General features: G+C 41.6%; 1 protein-coding gene across 1 annotated transcript; it reads right to left on the reverse strand.

The window, feature by feature from the left end:
• Positions 1-695: 695 nt before the first annotated feature.
• LOC135433986 (peroxidasin homolog pxn-2) lies at positions 696-21261 on the reverse strand. Its single transcript, XM_064690308.1, has 9 exons — positions 20618-21261; positions 5081-5658; positions 4275-5013; positions 3948-4223; positions 3678-3895; positions 2074-3615; positions 1602-2010; positions 1390-1543; positions 696-1322 (listed from the first exon to the last, which is right to left on the reverse strand). The coding sequence occupies exons 1-9, from the start codon at positions 20653-20655 to the stop codon at positions 1083-1085; spliced, it is 4194 nt and encodes a 1397-aa protein (XP_064546378.1). The 5' UTR covers positions 20656-21261; the 3' UTR covers positions 696-1082.
• Between the last annotated feature and the right edge of the window lie 352 nt (positions 21262-21613).

The raw sequence follows: 21613 nt of genomic DNA on the forward strand, positions 1-21613 counted from the left end.
TGTCCACCTGACAGTGCTGAAGCAGAACGTCGGCATGACTATCATAACGGACGCTACTGTCTCCCTCCAACTTTTTGTTACGGCACATTAATGATGGCTGCTGCTCTGCACACGCAGCTTGCCAAATATACTTTGATAACTGCATTTACGCGATCTCATTCTGATGAGTGGCAGAACTGCAGTGTGAGGGAGACAGACGCTAATAAGGGCGTCATCCAATAGCATTCGACTGTTGACAGCAACAACATTGCCAGCTTAAATTCACTTCTGTCAGCTGCCTTAAAATTCTGTTCGCCTGGTATTTCGTCTGTTTACATATTGCGATTTGCTACCTGCTCATCTGCTGCGGCCTACCCAAACAGTGACCGACGTTTGTCCCCGCCGTCCCCGCTGCTTTATCTATAATTTTTAACATGTCAACTTGCTATGCATTCTGTTCGCCTATTACTTTGTCTGTATACATATTGCACATTGTGTTGATTTGTGAATTCGCAGCTGCTGCTTGCTTAAAGAAAATGTCGTTGCGTACAATTAAATAGACACCTTCTGTGATTTCTGTTCGCCTGGTAATACAGCCGTTTACCTTTTTCGTTGAAATTTTTATTTGTTGCCAGCCATTTTCAGTTTTACTTTGTTGTTGCTAAACTAACAGGAAAGCAACAATCAGAGACGGCCGAAATTGAGATTCACTTAAATTTTGTTTTGTTTTAATTTTTGTTTGTTTATTAGGTACATATAATTGACATTCATAGGGTTTTAGGTAAAAAATACATTACATACATATATAAAAATGCTAATTAATTAGTTGTCGCTTAACTAACAATAGAATCACTTATTTTGGTGGTGCCGAAACAAGAATTTTTATCCGCGAAGATACGCGAGTAACGCAGTTTGTTGGTTTTTTCCTAGTTTGATGGGCACTACGAGTTAATGCCGCATAGAACAGTTAAAGTAAGTATAGTTTAGGGGTAGATGCATTGGAAAAGTCTTCAGATAAGCGAACAAAATAAGTAACTAATGTAAAGAACGCAATAGTTATTTACAAAACATGTACGAAAGCCTGCTTTCTCGGGTTGCCCTTTCTACAGGGATGCGATGAACGGCGTCAAGTCGGGGAACTTGAATAGGTTCTGATTGCGCGAACGAGTGACACGCGAGGGGGCATGACCCTGGCGCTGCTGTGGACTGAAGCCTGCTGCCTGCTGGCCGGTCAAATAGATGCCGCACTGCGAGTTGCACACCTCATCCCGCAAAATGGCCTCCTTGGGCCACTGGCGAATCAGCTGGCCGCAGTCGGTGATGCGCAATGAAGCGCACTGGGGCTGTAATTAAGAAAGAGGGCAAATATTTAGCATATAGTCTATTGTGTAGGTTATTTTTAGAACTTACGCCTTCGGCAGAGCACACGCAACTGGTGCAGGGCGACGGGAAGGCGGATTCGCCAACACGCACATTGCGATTGCCAATTTGACAGCCCTGAACATTCTCGCGCCAGGCATTCAAATCGATTTGTGGCATGGACTGGCAGGGCACACGGGGATTACTGTGGAAACAATGAAATTAGCATTGACTATCAATGGATTATTTACTGTACGGCTTACAGGAAGTTGCTGGGCAAATCGAAGGCGGCACGCTGCATGTCACCCTGAATCTCCAGATTCTCACAGACAATCTTGGCGAGCGTTACCTTGCGCAACTCAGCCAGCTGAGCCTCAGTGAATTTAATCTCGGGATTCTGATTCTCATACCAGAAGCGATCGCATTTGCGCAGTTGCCTGAACTGAATGCCAATGATGCAGGCCAGCGTGGGTCCGACGAGGCCGCCTTGCAGCGGACGCTCCGTCATGGCGCCGGGGAATAGATCAATGTCATCAACGCTGGCATAGACCTTCTGGAAGCGATTAATTACTTCGGTGGGTATTTCGCGGCTCAGATCGCTCCAGGTGCTGGCACGCTTCAGGTTGCACAGAGCGCGATAGTTGTTGTACGAAGGAATGCCATGATCACGAGCTGTCAAAGGTAAAAAGGACATTAGAGGCGGCTATAAAAGTCGGTTAAAAGCCATCAACTTACCACGCTGGATGTTCAGAGCAATCAGATCAATGCCGGAGAAGGGTATCTTGCGATCCTCAAACAAATGATTCGTCACCTCGCCCGTGATGAACTGATCTAGAGTTTCCATGGGCGTAGCCACCAGACCACGCAGAATCTCATCAATAATACCAGGCTGGAGCAGCACATCCATGCGGAAGAAGCCATCGCGCAGCAGCAGTGGCGGATCCACGGGCTGATGCTGAATGCTCAGACGTGGAATATGTGGACGCAGTAGCGAGTGGCCAATGCGGAAGGCAGCGGCAGCGAATTCATTGAACACAATTGGACTGCAGGACGGATTGTAGTCCTTGTAGTAGCCCTGTGGCAGCAGCTTCAGGCCATACAGATTGACAGCGTTCCAGCTGAGAATGCGGGGCAGGAACTCATTGAAGACGGTATGCTGCACCTGGGCGCTGACAATGCGACGGGCATGATGGTACAGCTGCTCGCCATTCCAGTGGGGATTGACACCGCGCAGACCCTCAACCAAACGATTATGTTCGCGCAGGAAGGCCGTGTGAATGGCAGTCAAACCTGGCTGCTCGGAGGCGCGATCATCGCCGGCAATGAAGCAGAGTCCGTTGCGAGATTTGCACTCGGGATGGGTGGCACTCAAAGGCAGCAGCTCCTTGCCGCGCACGGGATGCACAGTGCTGTTCATGCGGCCCGAGAAGCCACGCAGCTTATTCGACAGGCAGACGTTCTCACCGTACACCATCGAGGCATCCAGGAAGTGAGTGTTCTGATTGATCTGATCACGTGGGCCAAGCGACTGCTGGCCAGGCAGCGATCTCATCGAGGGGAAGCACAAACGATCGCCGCTTGTCACATTCACCTCGGGATAGAAGAAATCGCCCGCGGGCACCGGGAACGGATTGCACTCGGGATGCACGGTCTGGCGTGAGTTGCAGGGACGACAGCTAGGTATGGACTCATGGAATCCCTTGTGAATGGGCGTCAATGTCAAATCGTGATCCACAAACTGTGCAAACTGCATCACCATCAGCGAGTAGCGTGTGTGCAAATTGGAGATATCCGGATGAATCGTGGTCGAAATGGTGCGCGGATTGGGCAGCGGTGTGCCAGTGACACCAGTTACCCTCGGTGCTGAGATACCGTCCTCATACTGGGCGGGCAACAGACGCGAGAAAGTGGTCAACGATTTGCCCCAGTTCGGATTGCGCAGATTATTGCAACGTCCGGAGAGCGTACGGAATGGCGAGTTGGCATCACATTGCTGTGTTGGCTCCGGGCACTGCTCCAGGGGCTGCTGACTACCACCAATTAAAGCGCTAATATCCACGGTTTGCAGGGTATCTGTCAGCTCGTTGCGATTGAAGGCATTTTGATTGGGATTGAAGATCTGACGCTTGCGACGCGTAATGCTATTGAGCGACTTGACAATCTCATTGGAGGCCAGCTCAAAGATCAGCGACGAGTTGGCCAGGCTCAGGGCAGCCAGGTTGGCCTTGCTGAAGGAGGCAGCGGTGCCATCGGGGGAACGTGCGCTAATGCCGCCCTCTGCAAAGATGGAGAAATGTTCAAAAGCGGTCTTATAGCTGTCATATGTCGGCTCAGCTTACGTGAACGCCACACTTCGTATTCGAAACGCTTGCGCTCGTCCAGTTCCTGTTTAGCGCGCTCTACAGCTGCCTCGATCAGTTCGGGGCTAAGCTCTTTAATGGCCTCCTTGGTGTCGGGCTCGACTTCGACGTGCTCCAAGTGTATCTCCTCGTCGGTATTCACTTTCCAGGGGCGCAAATCAAACTTGGGCAGCTGTGTACAGTCCAAAACGGAGTTGCTGGGGAGAATGTGTTAGAGCTAAAGCTGATGCATATGTTGCTTGCACTTACAGATAGTTATCCTCGCGTATGAAAGCCTTGGACTGAGCTGTGTCGACCTGATGCGAGCCGCAGAGCAGACCCGACAGCGTTGTCTGGCGTATGCTCTTCAGCTGCTCCAGACTGAAGGATGAGGGCGGTATCTCGTTCTCATACCAGAAGCGATCGGTTTGCTTCAGCAGCTCAAACTGCGTGGTTAGCAGACAGGTGATGGTGGGTCCAAACAAAGCGCCCACAGCTGGATCCTCCAGCATGGCGCCCACCAGCAAATCAATATCCTCAGCGTTTCTATAAGAGTAGGGATTAGCTTCGCGAATTGCTGATTATGCAAAAACTCACTGATAGATGTCACGCAAACTGGTCACATGCTCGTCGGGAATGTTGGTGAACTGTCCCAGATTATCGAAGGTAACATTGGCTGCAGCGCCGTTCTGGTCGAAACGACGTGCACAAATGTCCAGGGCATGTACGTAGGAGGCAATGCCATGATCGCGTCCACGATGCACGGCCAGTGCCAGCTCGGACCAGCCCTCATCGTTTGTCTGACTGGGCACCAGAGACTTTTGCAGCGCTGCTATCGAGAGCAGCTCATGGGCGGAACTCTTTTGGGAAAGCATCTCGGGCGGATACATGCTCCAGAAGGCGGGCATGGCGCTGGTCGCAAATTCATTGTAAATGCCTGCGCGTATGGAGCTGGAGTAGTTGGAGGAATGCTTCTCGGCGGTCAGTCTTAGCGATTCCTTTGCCGTTGTCTCTTGACCCAATACCAATGGCAAGAATTCGTTGTAGGTAATATGCTGTATGGTGGCGGTTATAATGCGCCTAGACTCCAGGAAGACATCCTCCTCGGACCAGTCTGGATTGATGTGCGCCAACTGCTCGCCAATGTTGTTGTGCTGCTGCAGCAGGGCACGATGCAGTGCACCCGTCGCACCAGACACTTGACAATAGCGACAGGACTCGACCTTGACACCGCCGCTGATATATGTACGCAGCTGGTCGAATTCATGGCGGGTGGAGCCGTACAAGCCGGAACCATCAATATAAGCCGAGGCAATGTTCATCTGCTCGCGCACATCTTTTGAATGAGACGGAAAATGTGGATTATTAAATGGGAAAGATTGTGTTTAGTGGAAGGCACTTACGTTTCTGGCACACCTCCGCATCAAAACCGGGAGCGGAGCGCTTGTACTCCTTGCAGTCGGCACCGGCGCGCACAAAGCACTGCTGGAGCTCGCTGGGATCCTTGATGCCGCCGGCCTCACGCTGACAGCACTTGCCGCTTATGGGCAGCTGACCCACCTCGAACAGATCGTTGGCCAGCAGCTGGCCCCAGGCGGGAAGCATGGCAGTGATGTGATCGTGGCGCAGCTCACTCTCCACATGACGCTGCAGCTGCTCGATCACCAGCTCGGCGTCGGGCAGGGCGTGTGTGCCACGCGAGCTGCGTGGCTGGCTAACGCCATCGGCATAGTCCGCCTGAAGCAGACGCTGGAAGACATCGCCGCGTGCGCCCCACTTGCGGTGCGACACATTGTTGCACTCGGCGGTGGGCTGGCGGTACTTGCTCGGCGGGCAAACATCATAATCATCGGCGGCGCTGGCCTCGCCAACCTGGCCGCAGGGGTGCACAGATCGTGCGCGTTCCGAGCGCAGCGCATTGACGGCGCTATTCTCGAGATCCTCCGGTATGCGTAGCGAGAAGCTGGGAGCGCAAAGGCACCTGTAAGTGTAAGAGAATTAAGGCTGATTAGTTAAGTTGTTTTCAATTAGGAAGTACACAAATTCACTTTTATTTTAACTTTTTTCGCCAATTTGAAAGCCTCGCTTCGCAAAGACGCCATTTTTCTTTCTAAGTGTGGCCAAACTTGACTACCTGAAATTTCTTTCAATCAACCAGGGATAACATAAGTATTAAAGGAGTTGCCAATACAAACAAAATAATTGGTGCACTGATGCACGCTGTAATTAACATTAAAGCTCAATGTTAAGTTAACAGTTTTGCAGCAAAAGTATTTAAGAAATTCCGGAGGGAATTACGCTTATCAAATTTATTCGATTATCTCCAATATGCAACATGTTTGAGTCATTCAAATTTAATCGAACTTCTGCCTCCGCACGAGCTATTAATTTCAGGCTAGCCCCATTTTTGTGCCTTCACGTCGCTGGACTGGCATTTTCCGGCTGTGTTTTCCAGCTTTTTTAATTGAGCGCAGCTTTTCACATCGACACCGTTTGCTCACATGGCCAATTAGACAAGCAGCATGCATGAAGCGAATAACTAAAGATTGAGCATCTCAGCCCAACCGGATGCAGTATAACCCTCAATCTCATCAATTTCAAATTATGAATGAATGCTACGACTCTGGGGCTGCCCCAAAGAATAAGGCTGATCAGTCAACGAGAAACGAGCAAACGAGAATTCGCCGTGGTAGCTATTATTATTATTTTGTTTTTTTTTTATTGTGTATGTCATTAGGTTCTTCTCAATAGTTTCTTTTTTTTCGGCTGCCCCTCACGTGATGCGGTTTCTGTTGTTGTCTTTGACATTAATATTGAAGCTTTTGTTTTAAATTTTTTTGCTTGGCTTTTTGCTGGTCTTTTGTTGTGACAAACATCAATTTGGCAATTCGACATACTTGAGCGGTTTTCTACGCTAAATTGTGCAACGTTTAAAAAATTGCAACTTATTGTGGGCGTCCCACTCAACCGAGGAGCTGTCAATCGTAGCGTCTAATGAGCTCATTCCTATGCCCATCTATCCATTGTTAAATGACGCACTTCCTCTACAATCTGCTTATCCGGCACATTAACAATAATGAGCATTATGACGTTTACCACTCGATACGTGGCTCCATATAATAAGATTAGGCATTATAATTATTATATTCGTATTCGTTATCGTTTTCGGTTTCGTTTGTTTTCTGGTTTTCCTCAAGTATTCCGTGCGCTTTAATTAGTTTTTGTGTACAATTTTTGCTGTTGTTGTTGTTGCTGCTATTGTTTTCTTTATATCTGTTGTACATTTAGACAGCGTATTCAAGGTTGATTTCTTTGAGTTAATCTCGTTTGCGGCTAAGTGTGCTGAGTTGTGTGTACACAGAGCAAGTTTGTTTCCTCAGTCTTTTGATTTTCGGCACTCGAAATAATTACCGAAATATTTGAGCAGGAGTGATATTTTTGCTGCATAAAATATTATTCTTCCGAAAATTTAAATACTCGCTGGCATATTTTGGTGACTAACTTGTTTGTTTTTACACTTAGCGCCTTACGTGATTCAACAGAAACTTCTAAGATCCGCTAAGCGCATTTTTTATATTGCTGCTCGTGTATTTGTTAAAGAGTTTCGTTAGGCTGCAATACGCAACACAATTCTTGTTGAAAGAAATGCCAGAAATAATAAAATGAAGCCAATTGCCACGATAATGTTGCTTTATGCAACTCCAACGCCAATTTCGATGGCTGAGCAATTGTATTGAATCAGGTGCCGCAGCCAATGCAATTGGCACAAAATATTTTGCACAGCACGAACAGCACTTTATTTTGTGTTTATTTCTTTATATGTGAATATGTATGTTTATATACTTGCTGCATTGGCGCAGAACATGAGCAAACAAATGGATATTAACGTTAAGGCAGTCACGTCGCATTAGCTGAAAGCGAAAGCTACAGTAAAAACAAACAGACAGCGACAGGGCGACAGACGTGTCGCTGAACATTTGTTTTATGCGTGTATATCTTTGTTTGTCTGTGTGTGTGTGTGTTTGTGTGTGTGTGTGTGTGTGTGCAGCGGCTGATGGGGTATTTTGAATTTAAGTATGCCAAAAACTGTGTCACACCTGACTTTGATGGCACCAATCAACTACAACAACAGCAACTACAACAACTATGCCTAGGCAAATAGAAATGCGCATCACACGCGGCGTATGCGTTATTTAACATTTTGCTGGCGCTTATGACACCGTTGTTAGTTGTTAGTTTTTTTTTATAAATTGTGAGCACAACTTATTTGATAATTAAATAAACCGATTGAGAGCTGCGCCATAAATTGTTGAAAAATGAAAGTATTATGTGTTTGTGTTGCCATCGCTAGGCAAACGGAACCCAAGCTGTATTATCAGCTAAACTTGGGGGTTTTTTTTCTTTTTGCTGTTTGCAACATTTCATTTTTATAGCGGGAATTTCTGTTTTAAGGATTTCGTCATCGTGCCATCGCGCAGGCGCTTGAACTTTTTGAACTACAGTTCGCTATTACTTATAATTTTTTATATATTAATTTAAAAAGTTAAATATATTGATGACTTTTGAATACATCATGTGACCGGATTGTCAAGCGGATGCTGTGCTCAAATTTCAATTGAAATGTTATGAAAAAAATCAAGCCGATTGAAAGAAATATGATACAGCTGCAAATGGCCGATGATAACGAGTTAACCGATCCACAAACTGAGTTCAGTTTGGGGCATATTTTAATAAATTGAACACATTTTTAATATTGAACAAATCGTTTTATTGGCATTTCTGCAAGTGTATTGACTTGAAGTTCAAACGAGCAGCATATTTGCATTTTATTTTTGCATTTTTTGCAAAAGCTCAGTTCGTCTTTCAATCACGCAGTCGACGCTGGCAATTGGAAAAACACGTGAGTTTCTCAAATACCAAATGGCCCATGTAACAAGTCAAACAAGTCAACTCCTAGGAAGATTATCCCCCAACACGTACTCAAGTTCTATTTACAATGTGTTTGAACGCGTGCCGTGTTCTTCAACACACAACTAAAGTTGAGTTGTGAATAATATTAATTGCATGCGGATAGCCAACAATTGCATAAGCAGCAGACAGCATCAGCATCAGCTTTAGCATCAGCATTAGCATTAGCATCGTCATCATTTGTTTGGATTGAGTTAATAATATATCATGGCTAATTGCGTTATTGTTAGCGCACTTAACGAATGTTGTGCATTCGCAACGTATTGTGTCTGGGCCAATTATGTTTGCAACTCATAAACATATACGTATAAACAAGTAAGACGTTCTAGTCGGGAGCTCCCGACTAGGGGATACCCTGAACCCTCTTCTTCCAACAGGCGATAGGTATAAAATGAAAGATACTTGATATACATATGTATATACTATTCTAGAAGCTACATGTCAAGTTTGGTGATTCTAGCCCAAAATTGCTCAAAAAACAGGATTTCGATATCGATTTTGATCGATTACTTGAAAACGAGGCAAGTTATCGAGTATCGGAAACAAACTCGCTCGGCTGTTGATGCTGATCGAGAATATATATAGTTTATGGGGTCGGAGATGCTTGATTCTGCCTGTTACATACATTTGCACAAATACATTATACCCTTTTAACCCATTTTCAATGGGTTCAGGGTATAAAAAAATAGCAGACCAAGAAAATGTTTAAATTGACCCAGCTGAAAAAGCTGCTTTGATCGTCACACGGACCATAATTTTTCCAACCGATTCAATGGTTAGTTAGTCTTGTCTTTACCTTCGCTCAGCATCGAGATGTTTTTGAGTCTTAAAAGTAGGCTGTCGCCCTATCTGATCAATAAACGACATCTGGTATTAGTGCTCGTGGTTGCTGTTCTGTTCGTTTACAGCTCAGTAATCTTGATCTTAAATGAGGGAAAAGTTTTTCTTTCAAAATATTGGACTCAAAGCCTCAGCATGCGGAGGAAACGGCGCCTACACTTATAGAGGATATTCTAATGTCCAGCTCAAAACCTGCGCCAGGACGAACAATATTTTTTATTGAGAGTAGTTGCTACCGTTCAGGATCCCAGTACGATATGCGTATTATTAAGGCGCATCAGGCTTGTCCCATTGAATCTGCCGCCTTCCATAATCCAAATTTCCAAGTATATGTTTTGTTTGCCTGCCCCACCCACCGTAACGAATCAGCGCCCATCATTGATGCCCTTCTAAGCTACAAGAATGTGCAATTTCGGTCGCTTAATTTGGATCGATATGCACAGGATACGCCCATTGCGGATTGGCTCAAGAAAGGTGATCTATTTAAGTCAAGGTTTGAAATTATTTTCCATCTCATAATTTAGCTTCCACCAAGACTTACGTGTTATCTATCCATTTAGATATCTGATGTTTCACCTATCCGACCTACTCCGATTAATTACACTATATCGCTTTGGCGGCGTCTACCTGGATATGGACGTCCTGCAGCTCCACAGCTTGGAGGACGAGCCACTAAACTATGCAGGTGCTGAGAGAGCAGATAGCATTGGCAATAGTGTTATCAGTTTGGAGCCCAACGGATTTGGCCATCAGCTTGGCGAATTATTTCTGCAGGACTTCCAGGTGAATTATCAGGGCGACGCGTGGGCCCACAATGGACCCATGGGCTTAGTGCGCGTATTGTCAGAGGTTTGCGGTACGACAAATGTTACGCTCATGGTGAATAATCGCGATCTCTGCAAGGGCTTTAGAGTGTTCGATGTTAGCTCATTCTACGAGGTCCCATGGAAGCAGTGGACGCTGTTTTTCGATGCAGAGAATGCGACTGAAACGCTGGCACGCACTAAGGAGTCGCGAATGGTGCATATATGGAATCACATAGTCACGATTTGGCCACTTAAGATTGACTCAAAATCCGCCTATATGCAGTGGGCGGCGCAACATTGTCCAAGGGTCGTTGCGGCCACAGGAGAATTATTTTATTAAGCGGATTAGTCATAAAATAAATATTTTTCTTAATCGTCAACTTAGCCACGCCTTACAATTTTTAAAGATTTTAGTTATCGGCGTCGAATAGCTTGATTTCAAAGAAAATAACTTGCATCTATCTGCAAGTGTTCCTTATCTTTGACAGCCCAAAAATATATAGTTGTTTATTCCACTACGTTTTGACTGCGTAAATGCGTAAAGTCTACGAGAATCAACGCTCTACCCGTCTCATTTATAAGCCACATCCGCTCAGCTTAACCCATTATCTTCCACATATCCTACACATTTTCTGGCCCACCTTGATTTTAGCTAAAGATCTAACAAGGATGCAAGCCAAACAAAGGTTATTTGAATTTGCGCTTGCTGCCCTAAACTCGAGGCCAGCAATAACATGCTTTATTTAATAACTTCTGTGTTTCTTAACCGATCTTGATGGAATTATCATAGTAGATCTTATTGTACTATAAAATATTCGTATATTATCGAAATGACAATTGCATTTAGATTGTGGCTTAATTAGTTAGGCAATACAAATTGGTTAACTAACATGATTTATAGCTTTTTGGTGGTAACGGGCAGGTGGCGATAGCTATAAAATGAAAGATACTTATATGTTCTGAGATCCTTGCGTTCATACATACGGACGGACGGACAGACATACAGACGGACAGACGGACATGGCTAGATCGACTTGGCTGTTGATGCTGATCAAGAATATATATACTTTATGGGGTCGGAGATGCTTCCTTCAGCCTGTTACATACATTTGCACAAATACATTATACCCCTTTTTACCCATTTTCAATGGGTTCAGGGTATATAAAAAATTAATTAAGTTGAGTTAGACAATTTATGCTTCATTTGCAAGTGTTGATAGTTCGGTAGCCGCAAATTTAATCACGAATTAATTGCAAATATTTATAAAAAAAATAATAAATAAATAAATAAATAACATGAGCCAAGCGGGAACAACGGAACTTGTGTAAGGCAATGGTGCAGCTAACAGTTGTTCGTTTCCCTAGCGAACCTTTTGCGCAACATATACAAAAGACTTAGGCAACAAACTTGGCGCCAGTTGGCAACTATCATGCAACAGCAACAACAGCAACGGCAATAGCAAAAAAACAATGGCAATACCTTTAAAGCGGGCATAAACAATTGCAAAAAATAGGCACAACAGCAAAAAACCAGCAGGCCCTAACTAAATGATAAATGGGCGTGGCAAATGTTTTGCAAATGTGTAAATGGACTAAAGCTATAAAAACTATAGAAATGAAAAATAATTAATGGCCATGTTGAAACCCAAATGCTAACTGAAGATAGTGCTAATAACTAAAAGGTTTAACGAGGCGAGGAATTCCACGTTTGGAGAGCTGGACGGGAATGGAAAGCGGTAAGAAGCCGCAGCAGAAATGATAATTATAAGAAAAGTTGTATATTATAAAGATTGTGCACAGATGCTATATCTATATACCTAATGGATTAAGTTCTAACATATGGCTAACTAAGACATAAATCAAACAAACGACTCTCTAAGCAGTTAACTGCTTTATTTGGCTTATAATTCTCAAGCAGTTAAAGTACACACCTGTTAAACATTTCTTGAGCACTGCAATAGCTGTGTTATTTATATATTTATAAGCTGTTCTCTTTTATCTATTAAAGTAGAGATAAGAAGGAGAAGCTAATTCAAGCTACTCGACTTTCTAAGCATTCACCTGCTGTCTTTGGCTTATAATTCTCAAGCAGTTCAAGCGCACATTCTGTAAACTTTCCTTGCCCACTGCAATAGCTGTATTATTTATAGATATTTAAGTTGTATTTTATCTATTAAAGTAGAGATAAGAAGTAGCTAGTTCAAGCTAACGACTTATAATTCTCAAGCAGTTTAAGTGCAGAGTCCTGCAGTAAGCTATATAGATTTTTAAGCTGTTGTCTTTTGTCTGCTGAAGTTTTGAATCTAGCTGTTCAAATTTATCTGGCTGAGTGCGCTATTTAAATGGCTAGCAGCCAGAGCAGTGGTATCTCTCAAGTAGTTTTTACCTTGCAGCGGCAGGCTAATAGCTAATTAGCGATTACATACTGTGCGCCCTAGGGGCGCCGCTATTAAACTTAAAGTTAGCGGAAGCGGTTCGCTTGAGGTCTGGCTAAATTTGAGTGAGTGGGTGCTTTGGTATGCGCACATTAGTCAGGCAAACAGTTGGGAGTTTCGAGGCGTGCATGCCGCTGGCTAACTAAAGGCAACGTTTTCATTATCAACAGCGAATGCTGCCTGGCCAAATATGCGGGCATGCGCGCTTGCATCAGACTGTAGCCACATGACTGCCAGCAACAACAACAACAACAACGGAGCACACACACCCAAACATGGGCAACACTCTCTCATTGGCATCCATAAGCCATGACTCGCTGCAATTACTCCAAAGCACGTAGCCGGAGCGTCATATGACTTTGCACATGATTTCCTACCACCAACACAAACACAGGCAGCAAACAACAACAACAACAACAACAAAAATACAAACATGTTTTCTTTACAGCATAAAAAACAACACACACACACACACACACACAGGCACACAGTCAAAGCAAGTCACAAGACTCTTTTCACGACTCGTTGTTGTTGTTGTTGTTGTTTTTTATTGTTTTTTGTGTTACAAGTGAGTTTCTTGGCTGCCATTACACAATAAGCCAGCTTAAGAAACAAAACAACAACAAAAATGCAGATGCAACGCCAACAACAACAACAAGCTTTACCTGTACTTTAAGGCTGTGCCTGATTATGGTCATGTGCTCAGCAGACGCTTCTAGTTTGCTGTAGGAAACTCAACTCAAACCGCAAAGAAAACAAGACAACAGAAGGCTTTCTTCAGCACGCCGAAGTTTGGATACTCTTTTGGAATTATCGCCAGATTTGTGTGGAGAGCTGTGAAGCTTGTAAAGAATCTTGTCATACTTTCTATAAAGTTATATAGGGATATAGAAGTTATATGGGGAAGAAGAGAGGATATGGAAGGAAAAAGCACAGTGAGTCTTAAAAATGGCAAGTTTGGTCAAGATATCTTGTTGAACCAAAAAGTTATTCATACGAAACCAGAACTTTTTACCAAACATGCCTATGAGATATCTATAATATAGTGGTCCGATCCGGCTACTTTCGATGTATGCTTCGTTTTATGAGGGCAGCTTTAAAGCTAAGGGACTAGTTCGAATGAATATTGAAAGACGGAGAGGAGGACATGGCTATATCGTTCCGGCTGTTGATACTGCTCAAGAATATATATATATATATACTCTTTGCTGGATCAGCTGCTATGCTATGTCACGACATAATTATAATACCCCCTTGTAAGGGTATACAGCGGTAAAGTTTCAAGTGCGCCTCATTAACATGCAAATGAAATGGAAAACAAATTATGACAGTGGCCTGCATACATGATTATAATCCATATCCATATGTGTGATGCAATTCGAGTGCCCGTTCATCGAATGCGGCTTCAAACTATTTGTTACATTGCCAACAGTTGCAAATGTTGTTTTATTTTTATTGCTGATGCAAAACGAAGCCAACTGGCGTGAAGATCATAATTCTATGCATACAAGTGTGCTCATTTGGCCAGAGACTGTGAATCTGTTGGCAAAGTCACGCGCCTGCCTTACGCACACACACACACACATACACACACGCACACAATCACACAGTTGACGTCACATATAACTTTCGTTTTCATTGCGAAAGTGCATACAAGTTGGATATTGGTAGGCAACAGGCGGCCGCCACAGCAATAGCTCTCAACTTGGCCCGTCCACTTTGTTGGCCTGTTTCTGTTTCGGTTTCAGTTTCGGTTTTGTATTTTGTTTGTTTTCTGGCCTAAACACTGTGCTGCATGCTAATGGCACTGCGAGCACTACAATTTTCTGTGAAATTTATGGCTACTACAGGAGGAGTGTGTTCAATATGCCACAGCTGATTGCCGTCTGCCGCGCATCAAGGTCGCCTCTTCCACATTTCGCTGTTGTGCAAGTGGCCAAACAGGGCCAAAGTGGCCCAAGTGCTGCTCAGCATTGAAATTTGTTGCCTGCTCCATAAACTGGCGCACTCGAGTGACAACATTTAAGTACTTGTAATCGCTGAATTTATTCGAACACGCACACACACACACTCGTTAAAACAAAGTGTCTTCAATTATTGACGCACCTTTTGTGAAAACTCAGTTCGAGGCTGAGCAATTTTGACAAATTTTTTTTGGTGGTGAAATGTGCAAAAGTGAAAAGCTGAAAGATCATCTGATATTATGCTGGAATACAGCTGGCGGTAGCTATATATAGATATTTAAGTATAAATATTAATTTAAGTAAATATGCATATACATATATATTTAACACATTTAAGCACTTAAGGCACATGCTAACATTGATTTATTTGTTCATTTGGGAGGAGATTCCCGTGAGTCCCATAAAGAGCTGCGGCACGACAAGGGATCTACTAATATGCGGGATGGTCGCATTTTTTGCTTGATCTCGAAATATCCATTGATCCCGATATTATTACCTGGTACGAAAATAACAGGACTATTTTATGTTTATAGAATTTACTTAACAATAAGAGAAAAACTATCTTAATCTTTGTAAATATCATAAATATTTACAATACGGAAAGGTTGCCAAATCCAGCTCTTTATAAATATCTATATATTTTTTTAAAAGTTTGTACTTTCACATACTTCTGTATTTGTCTATGAATATTTATTTACTTTTACCTATGCTTCGGCTTGAAGCGGAACAGTCGGAGTAAATTGCACGTAATTGATATTTGTCACAGGACAAGCGGAACAGGCTCGAGTTTTGCTTCTCAACTCTAACCAGAGACTCACTACATCTGCCTTGCTGTATATTTCCATGTAACAAGGCTGTCTGTCAGGCATATTAGGAGCATAGTAAAGCTGTTACATATTTGGCAGCAACTCGAAAAGCACTTAATTTACGCGCCAGCCGGAGTTAAACGAAAGCCAAACATTTAAATTTTAAATACAACATTTCCACTTTGGGGCAACAGCTTCCCGCTGCTGGCATCTTCAGCAGACAGTTTCATTTTTCGTTCAAAAAAGACGGCCCAAGGTGGCTTTAAAATGACGGAAGCCTAACTGCATTGACTGCCAAAAAAAAAAAAATGAAGAAGAAGCAGAAAAACACTACAAATCAACTCAAAGAAATACCAAAAAACCAAACAAAAAAAAACATCAACAAATTTGTAAAATAAACTTGGCGTTTTTATGAAGAGCTAGGCAAACCTTTGCCACCATTTGGTGCCGTTGTTGAACAACCGCAGCAGCTACAACAACAACAACAACAACAGCAACAACTAAAACTACGAAAAAATGCCCAGTCAAGCCTGTTGAGGGGGGAGGAGGGGGGGGGGGAGGTCTACTTCATCCTGAAGTTGATTACGTCTTTGTCGCTGTCGCTGCTGCTGTCATATTTTGTGTATTTTTTGGTGTTTTTTTTTTGTTTTTTTTTGTTTGTATTTTGGTTTTTTTGTTTTTACTAAAAAGCAAAAAAATTTCACTTTCGTCTTTACAGAGACACGGTACCGTTATCTCTGACCAGGCAGCTGCTGCTGCGGCTGCGGCTGCAAAAGTCGCATCGCAGTTAAATTTCTTTTTAACCCAAATAAACCAGTTGCCAGTTGGGCGAAACAAGATTTTTGTGTCTCGATACAGATTGCCTGTATTTATATGTATGTTGTATTTGTTGGTATTTTTTCGGGTGGCTGATTGTGTCAGAGACCCAGTCCAAGTGCCATGCAAACACTCTAAACTGCATGTAGCGAGAGATCGGCAACAGAAAATCACAACACACACACACAGCACAACATAACACACACATTTTTTGGGGGCGTCAACTCGCCTGTTGTGTGTGTGTTGGGTGTGTGTGCATATTTTATGCTATTTGGGTTAACCCGACAAACTGAATCGTGGTCGGACCAGCGTCAGTTGGATCTATATATATGCATATACTATATCAATGTGTGCTCGAGCACAATAATAACATATATATTCTGTTTAGAAAACTGGTTGGTCGCCTTTAACGAAAGACTTAGGCAACGAACTTGCTGGCTTCTTGATTTATTTTCATAACCTGTGAACAGTTTCAGTCTGGCTCAGGGTCAGCTACTTGATAGCGCCTTTCACTTTGCACCAGGAAACGCATTCGGGAACAATATGCCTGTCTGTCAATTGTTCAGCTTAACAGTTTTCTTCCCAGCTGATACCCTAGACAAAAGTCCATTCAACTTTGTGAGCAAAACTTTCAATGCTTGAGAAGTGAGCAAATTAAATTACCAAGTATAATCATCCCATTTCGACGGGCGGATCAGTCCATATAATATTACTTTATAAGCTCACATTTCAAATGAACATAAAACTGAACAACAACAAACTTGTGGCAAACTTCTTTTCCAGTTAGCCGGCGAGGGGGGCATTCAAGTAATTTAACCTTGAACTCGCTTTGCTGTTTGCTCGCTTAATTGATTTTATTTTTATGCGTTTTTGAATTGATTTGAAAGCCGTTCTTGCCGCAGCCTCTTCGGCTTTCGATTCAATTTGGTATTTCGAGTTTTTGTTAGTTGTTTGTTTTACTTGCTATCGGACGCAATCGATGTTTGCAGCTAATTATTGAATTCATTTGGTTGCTAATCAATTCCTAGCCGAAATAGCCAAATGGCAGCTAAAACAAACTTGGCATGAGAGAGCTTCCTGAATCAAGTCGAAGATTAATTATTATTTGGCAGCAAGAACTTTAAGCTGAAGTTATTTTAGGAGACATTTTTTCCAAACATATTTCAAAGTTTTTGTTCATTGCATAATTTTCATTCATTTGAACCTGCATTAATTTATATATAATACTTTAGTAATTTGTAATAATTTATAACAAATAATTATCAGAATAAACGACCACAAATATGCAAATAGAATAATAATTTTATTTCTGTTTTGCAATTTAGAGTCTTTTTTTTAAATAGTTTTAAAATAAACAAATATTATATGCCTAAAATTTGTTCTAATATTTGATAAAAGAATGCTTTAAGCCTTCTTTTAGCTGTAAAAAAGGTTTTCAGCTTTCAAATTAAATTAAGTTATAAAACGATTCTTTTAGTATATACTTAAATACAAAATTAAGCAATTTTAAATATGAAAACAATATAAATAATATAAATAATTAATTATAAAATGAAAAGGTCGCCAAATCCAACATTAATATATATAAATGGATAAAAAAAACTATGTCAATATGTTTAGATAATATTTGTATTGATTTTTTTATATTATATCAATATTTATATTCTATTATTTTATATATTTTATAATAATAATATAATATAAAATTACCATATAATAAATATATAAACAAACGTATACAAAATAACTATGTAAATATCTTTAGATATTTATAGTTATTTTTATACATTGTAGCTATAATTATATTATATTTGCTAATATAATTATATATAATCATTATATTTTCTACAGTTTACCTTTTGACTGCTAGAAAAATGTTGTCTTAACCGTTAATTTAGCTAATCTCAAATTCCTCATCTCTGTAGCTGACCTTACACGCACAAATTTAGCTTAGGCAATTTTCGAGTGCGTTTCAGACTCGTGAGCATTAGCATAACATGGCAGCTGAGCAGCAAGTCTGCAAGTAGCCGAGCGCTCATCATTAATCATAGTTTTTTAAAGAGAGACTCTGAAAACGTGCCAACGGAAGCGCAAATCCGCTGCCTATCAGCCATGTCAACTGGCCCAGCAGCTGGCCAACTGCTGCTCGGCTCGACAATCCTTGGGACGGCATGCATAATTATGCAAAGCATTAGAATTTGCATTGAGACAGGGCTGAAATTCCTCTCAGCTCAGTCTATGTCAGTTTACCTGTTTGCTTTTTCTTCTTTTTTTTAATATTCATGAGCATGTTAATCGAATCACATTTATTTATAGGCTATTGGAAAAGAGCAGCATGCGATCATATAATCGAGCTCAATTTGAATTTCTTTGTGATGAAAACTCAATTTTCGAGCGTCTGACAAAACTGAAAGAAACAAAAGTTTCACTTTCATTTCGCGCTGCACGCGTTCGTCGAAGATGCCCAAGAGAAAAAGTTGTTAACACAACGAAAGACCTTTAAGAGGTTGTTTCTCTTGTTGTTGTTGTCCATTTGTTGTTCATTTGTTGTTGTACTATAGTATTTGATGTTTGTGTGTCGTGCCAGGTAGGTTTTGGAACGATTACCTAATCATGACTTGATTTTTTGTTTCTGTGTGCCTCGCTTTGGTTTTCTTTTTATGTTAATGTTAACACAAAGCGGCAACCGCATTGACATAATTTGATTGCCATGGTTTACATAATTTGGCCCGAGAGAGTGCAGCTAATTTATAGATCTTCGGCCTACATTTAATTAACGGCTCAATTCACAGCCAGCTGCAAACATTAGAAAGTTTTTCGCGATTTGCTGTTAATCAATGCTGAAATCTATGCAAATCGCAGCACAATTTGCGCGGCTCTTACGCAACTCTTATCTCTATGATATACAATGCAGGTGCACACAGCATATAGATATATATTCATGCTAGATCTGCACGACATTGTGGGGTGGGCTATGCAGCCTTGGCCGGCTGCATGTAACTTCTTTGGCTTAGTCATCCGGCGGCGCACAGAATGCAGCCAAGCAACTTGTAAAACGCTGGCAAATTAAGCACAAGTTGTGCTGCCGCTGCCGCTGCCTCTGCTGACGTCGGCGTCGACGTCGACGTCGCTGCCGAGCCACTGACATTGTCTAGTTGACACACTTAAGTCACTTATTACGACGACGCGTTGTTGTAGAATTCTTGCTAAAAGTTTTGTCGAGTGCTTTACAGCCCAAAAAAAAAATAATATGTACAAAATTTTTAAACATTTTTCATTGTTGTTGTTGTTGCTGCTGCTTGACATTTGTTTATTGACTTTGTCAAGGCTTAGCCGGCGCACAGATGAGCTTTAAATATGATATTTTATGTAAATTTTGCATATTGCATGCAAAATGGAGCAGTTGCGTAGGAGCAAAACGAAAGACTTAGGCAACGAACTTGGTCGGCAACAAGGCCAGGCCGCATATGCGGCTGCATTTGTGGAATGCCTGAGGAATGCCTGCCCAAGGTGAACTATGAGTATGAAGCCAGGTCGAGCAGCGGCATTTATATAGAAGATATTGGTTGGATTCGAATGATGCTGACATGCAGTATGATATTTGGGCTTAAATATGTGATTGGATGTTTATCAGATAATTTTTTGTCAGGTTTGTTTTGCTCTGAGTTGTAATATATGCAAAGTAAAGCCATATTAAAATTATATTATTCTCCTATAACAAAGTTAAATTTTAACTTTAAACCGATTTTAATTTATACTCTTTTTTGTGCACTCAGATAAGCGTACACGAAAAATTGTTTGCAAAACAATACATTTCGTTAAAGCAATTAAATGCATTTTAATTTATTCCCATTTTCTTTCACAGATTTGCATTTTTACTCTTCATGTTAATATGTTTATATATTTTTTAAAGCCTAAATTTATATAAATATATATATTTTTCTTTAAGCATCTTTTTTTTTACTCTTTCTTTTTGTTTATTTAACTCAATATTATTCAAAGCAATTAAATTTATGATTTATGAAAAATAAATCAATATTGAAAGTAAATATTTTTCTTTTCACAAATTTAATTTGTACACAAAAAGCTGTCAATATATTTATATATATATTTTCAGTTTTCAGAGTAAATCAGTATTAAATATGTATAATTTTTCGTATACAGTTTTAAATTAAGATGTTTATTTATGCACAAAGCTATATATATATTTATTTATTTTTTATATCCAAAAATTCTTGAATTTTTATACAATTTATTTTTTAATATTTCATTCAAAAAATCCTTTTAAACAATTTGTTAACTCACCATAAAATTAAGCTAAGCAGCAGACGTTGCTTGTTCATTTTGAAGCAAACTACTGCTCTCTCTCTTTCTCTCTCTCTTTCTCTCTTTCTCTCTCTCTCTTTCTCTGGTTGGATCTCCCTGTCTTTTGCGATAGACACAACGCGTTTGTTTGTATTTAATATTACGACTTAATAATTTATAGTTAAACTTATTAGCTCTTTGTTAATCAGAATAAATAGATTAGGTATATTAAATTATATTTGGCACGTTTTGCAAATTGATAAACAATAAATATGATGCGTGTGTGTGTGTGTGTTTGTGGCGTGTGTGTGTGTGAAGGCGCGTTCAATTGGAAATTGAATTTCTATTAAATTAACACTTGTGCGCTGAGGATAAATTTCGAGTAGTTGAAGTTGAAGGAAAATTCAACAAACGTCAGACGATGTCTTGCCAAAGAGATTGTAACCGATAATGTACGCAACGATTTGAATCCTTTCGGTAATTAGCATAACGCAGGCAATACGGAGCACAACATTGAGAGAACCAAAGCGAGAACGAGCCTATTTTGGGATCGATTTCAATAATTAGCTTCAAACGGAACCGAACGCGGCGCAACTCTGGGGCGACGGCGCCAACGAACTAACCGAAATGCCGAAATGCCGAAAACCCGATACCGTTCCAAAAACCTTATATGTTAGACTCAAACACACTGCTTATAGGATCGCTGGGCCAGACGGAGCCCACAATTGCACGCTGGCACAGCAAAAACGTATCTGAAAGCTGGCTGAGCTGCTGCTCGGGCTTAAAAGGCAAAGCACACGAGCCCAAAACGGATGCGCGACTCTGAGCTTGCGCACACAAACCGGTAGAAGTACCCAGAGCAGCAGAGAGAGAGAGAGCGAGAGAGAGAGAGAGAAGCGTTCGGAGAGCGCAGCTGGCGGTGAGAAGTGAGCTTTTGCTACTGCCGGCACAGCCCAGGCAGCTCTCACGGACACAACAGCCAGCTGTGTGTGTGAG

The sequence above is a fragment of the Drosophila montana genome, unplaced genomic scaffold (genome assembly GCF_035044405.1).
Source record: "Drosophila montana isolate Dmon_TW-CO22-7 unplaced genomic scaffold, ASM3504440v1 contig_3257_1, whole genome shotgun sequence".
Taxonomy (NCBI): Eukaryota; Metazoa; Arthropoda; class Insecta; order Diptera; family Drosophilidae; genus Drosophila; species Drosophila montana.

What these genes read in the sequence shown, in the direction of transcription:
- LOC135433986 (XM_064690308.1), bottom strand. Translation starts at nt 20,655, where the DNA reads ATGAACAAGCAACGTCTGCTGCTTAGCTTAATTTTATG. An exon ending in ATACGAAGTGTGGCGTTCAC is followed by an intron (nt 3,616 to 3,677) that starts GTAAGCTGAGCC and finishes CCATCTTTGCAG; the next exon opens with AGGGCGGCATTAGCGCACGT. An exon ending in GATTTGCCCAGCAACTTCCT is followed by an intron (nt 1,544 to 1,601) that starts GTAAGCCGTACA and finishes TTGTTTCCACAG; the next exon opens with TAATCCCCGTGTGCCCTGCC.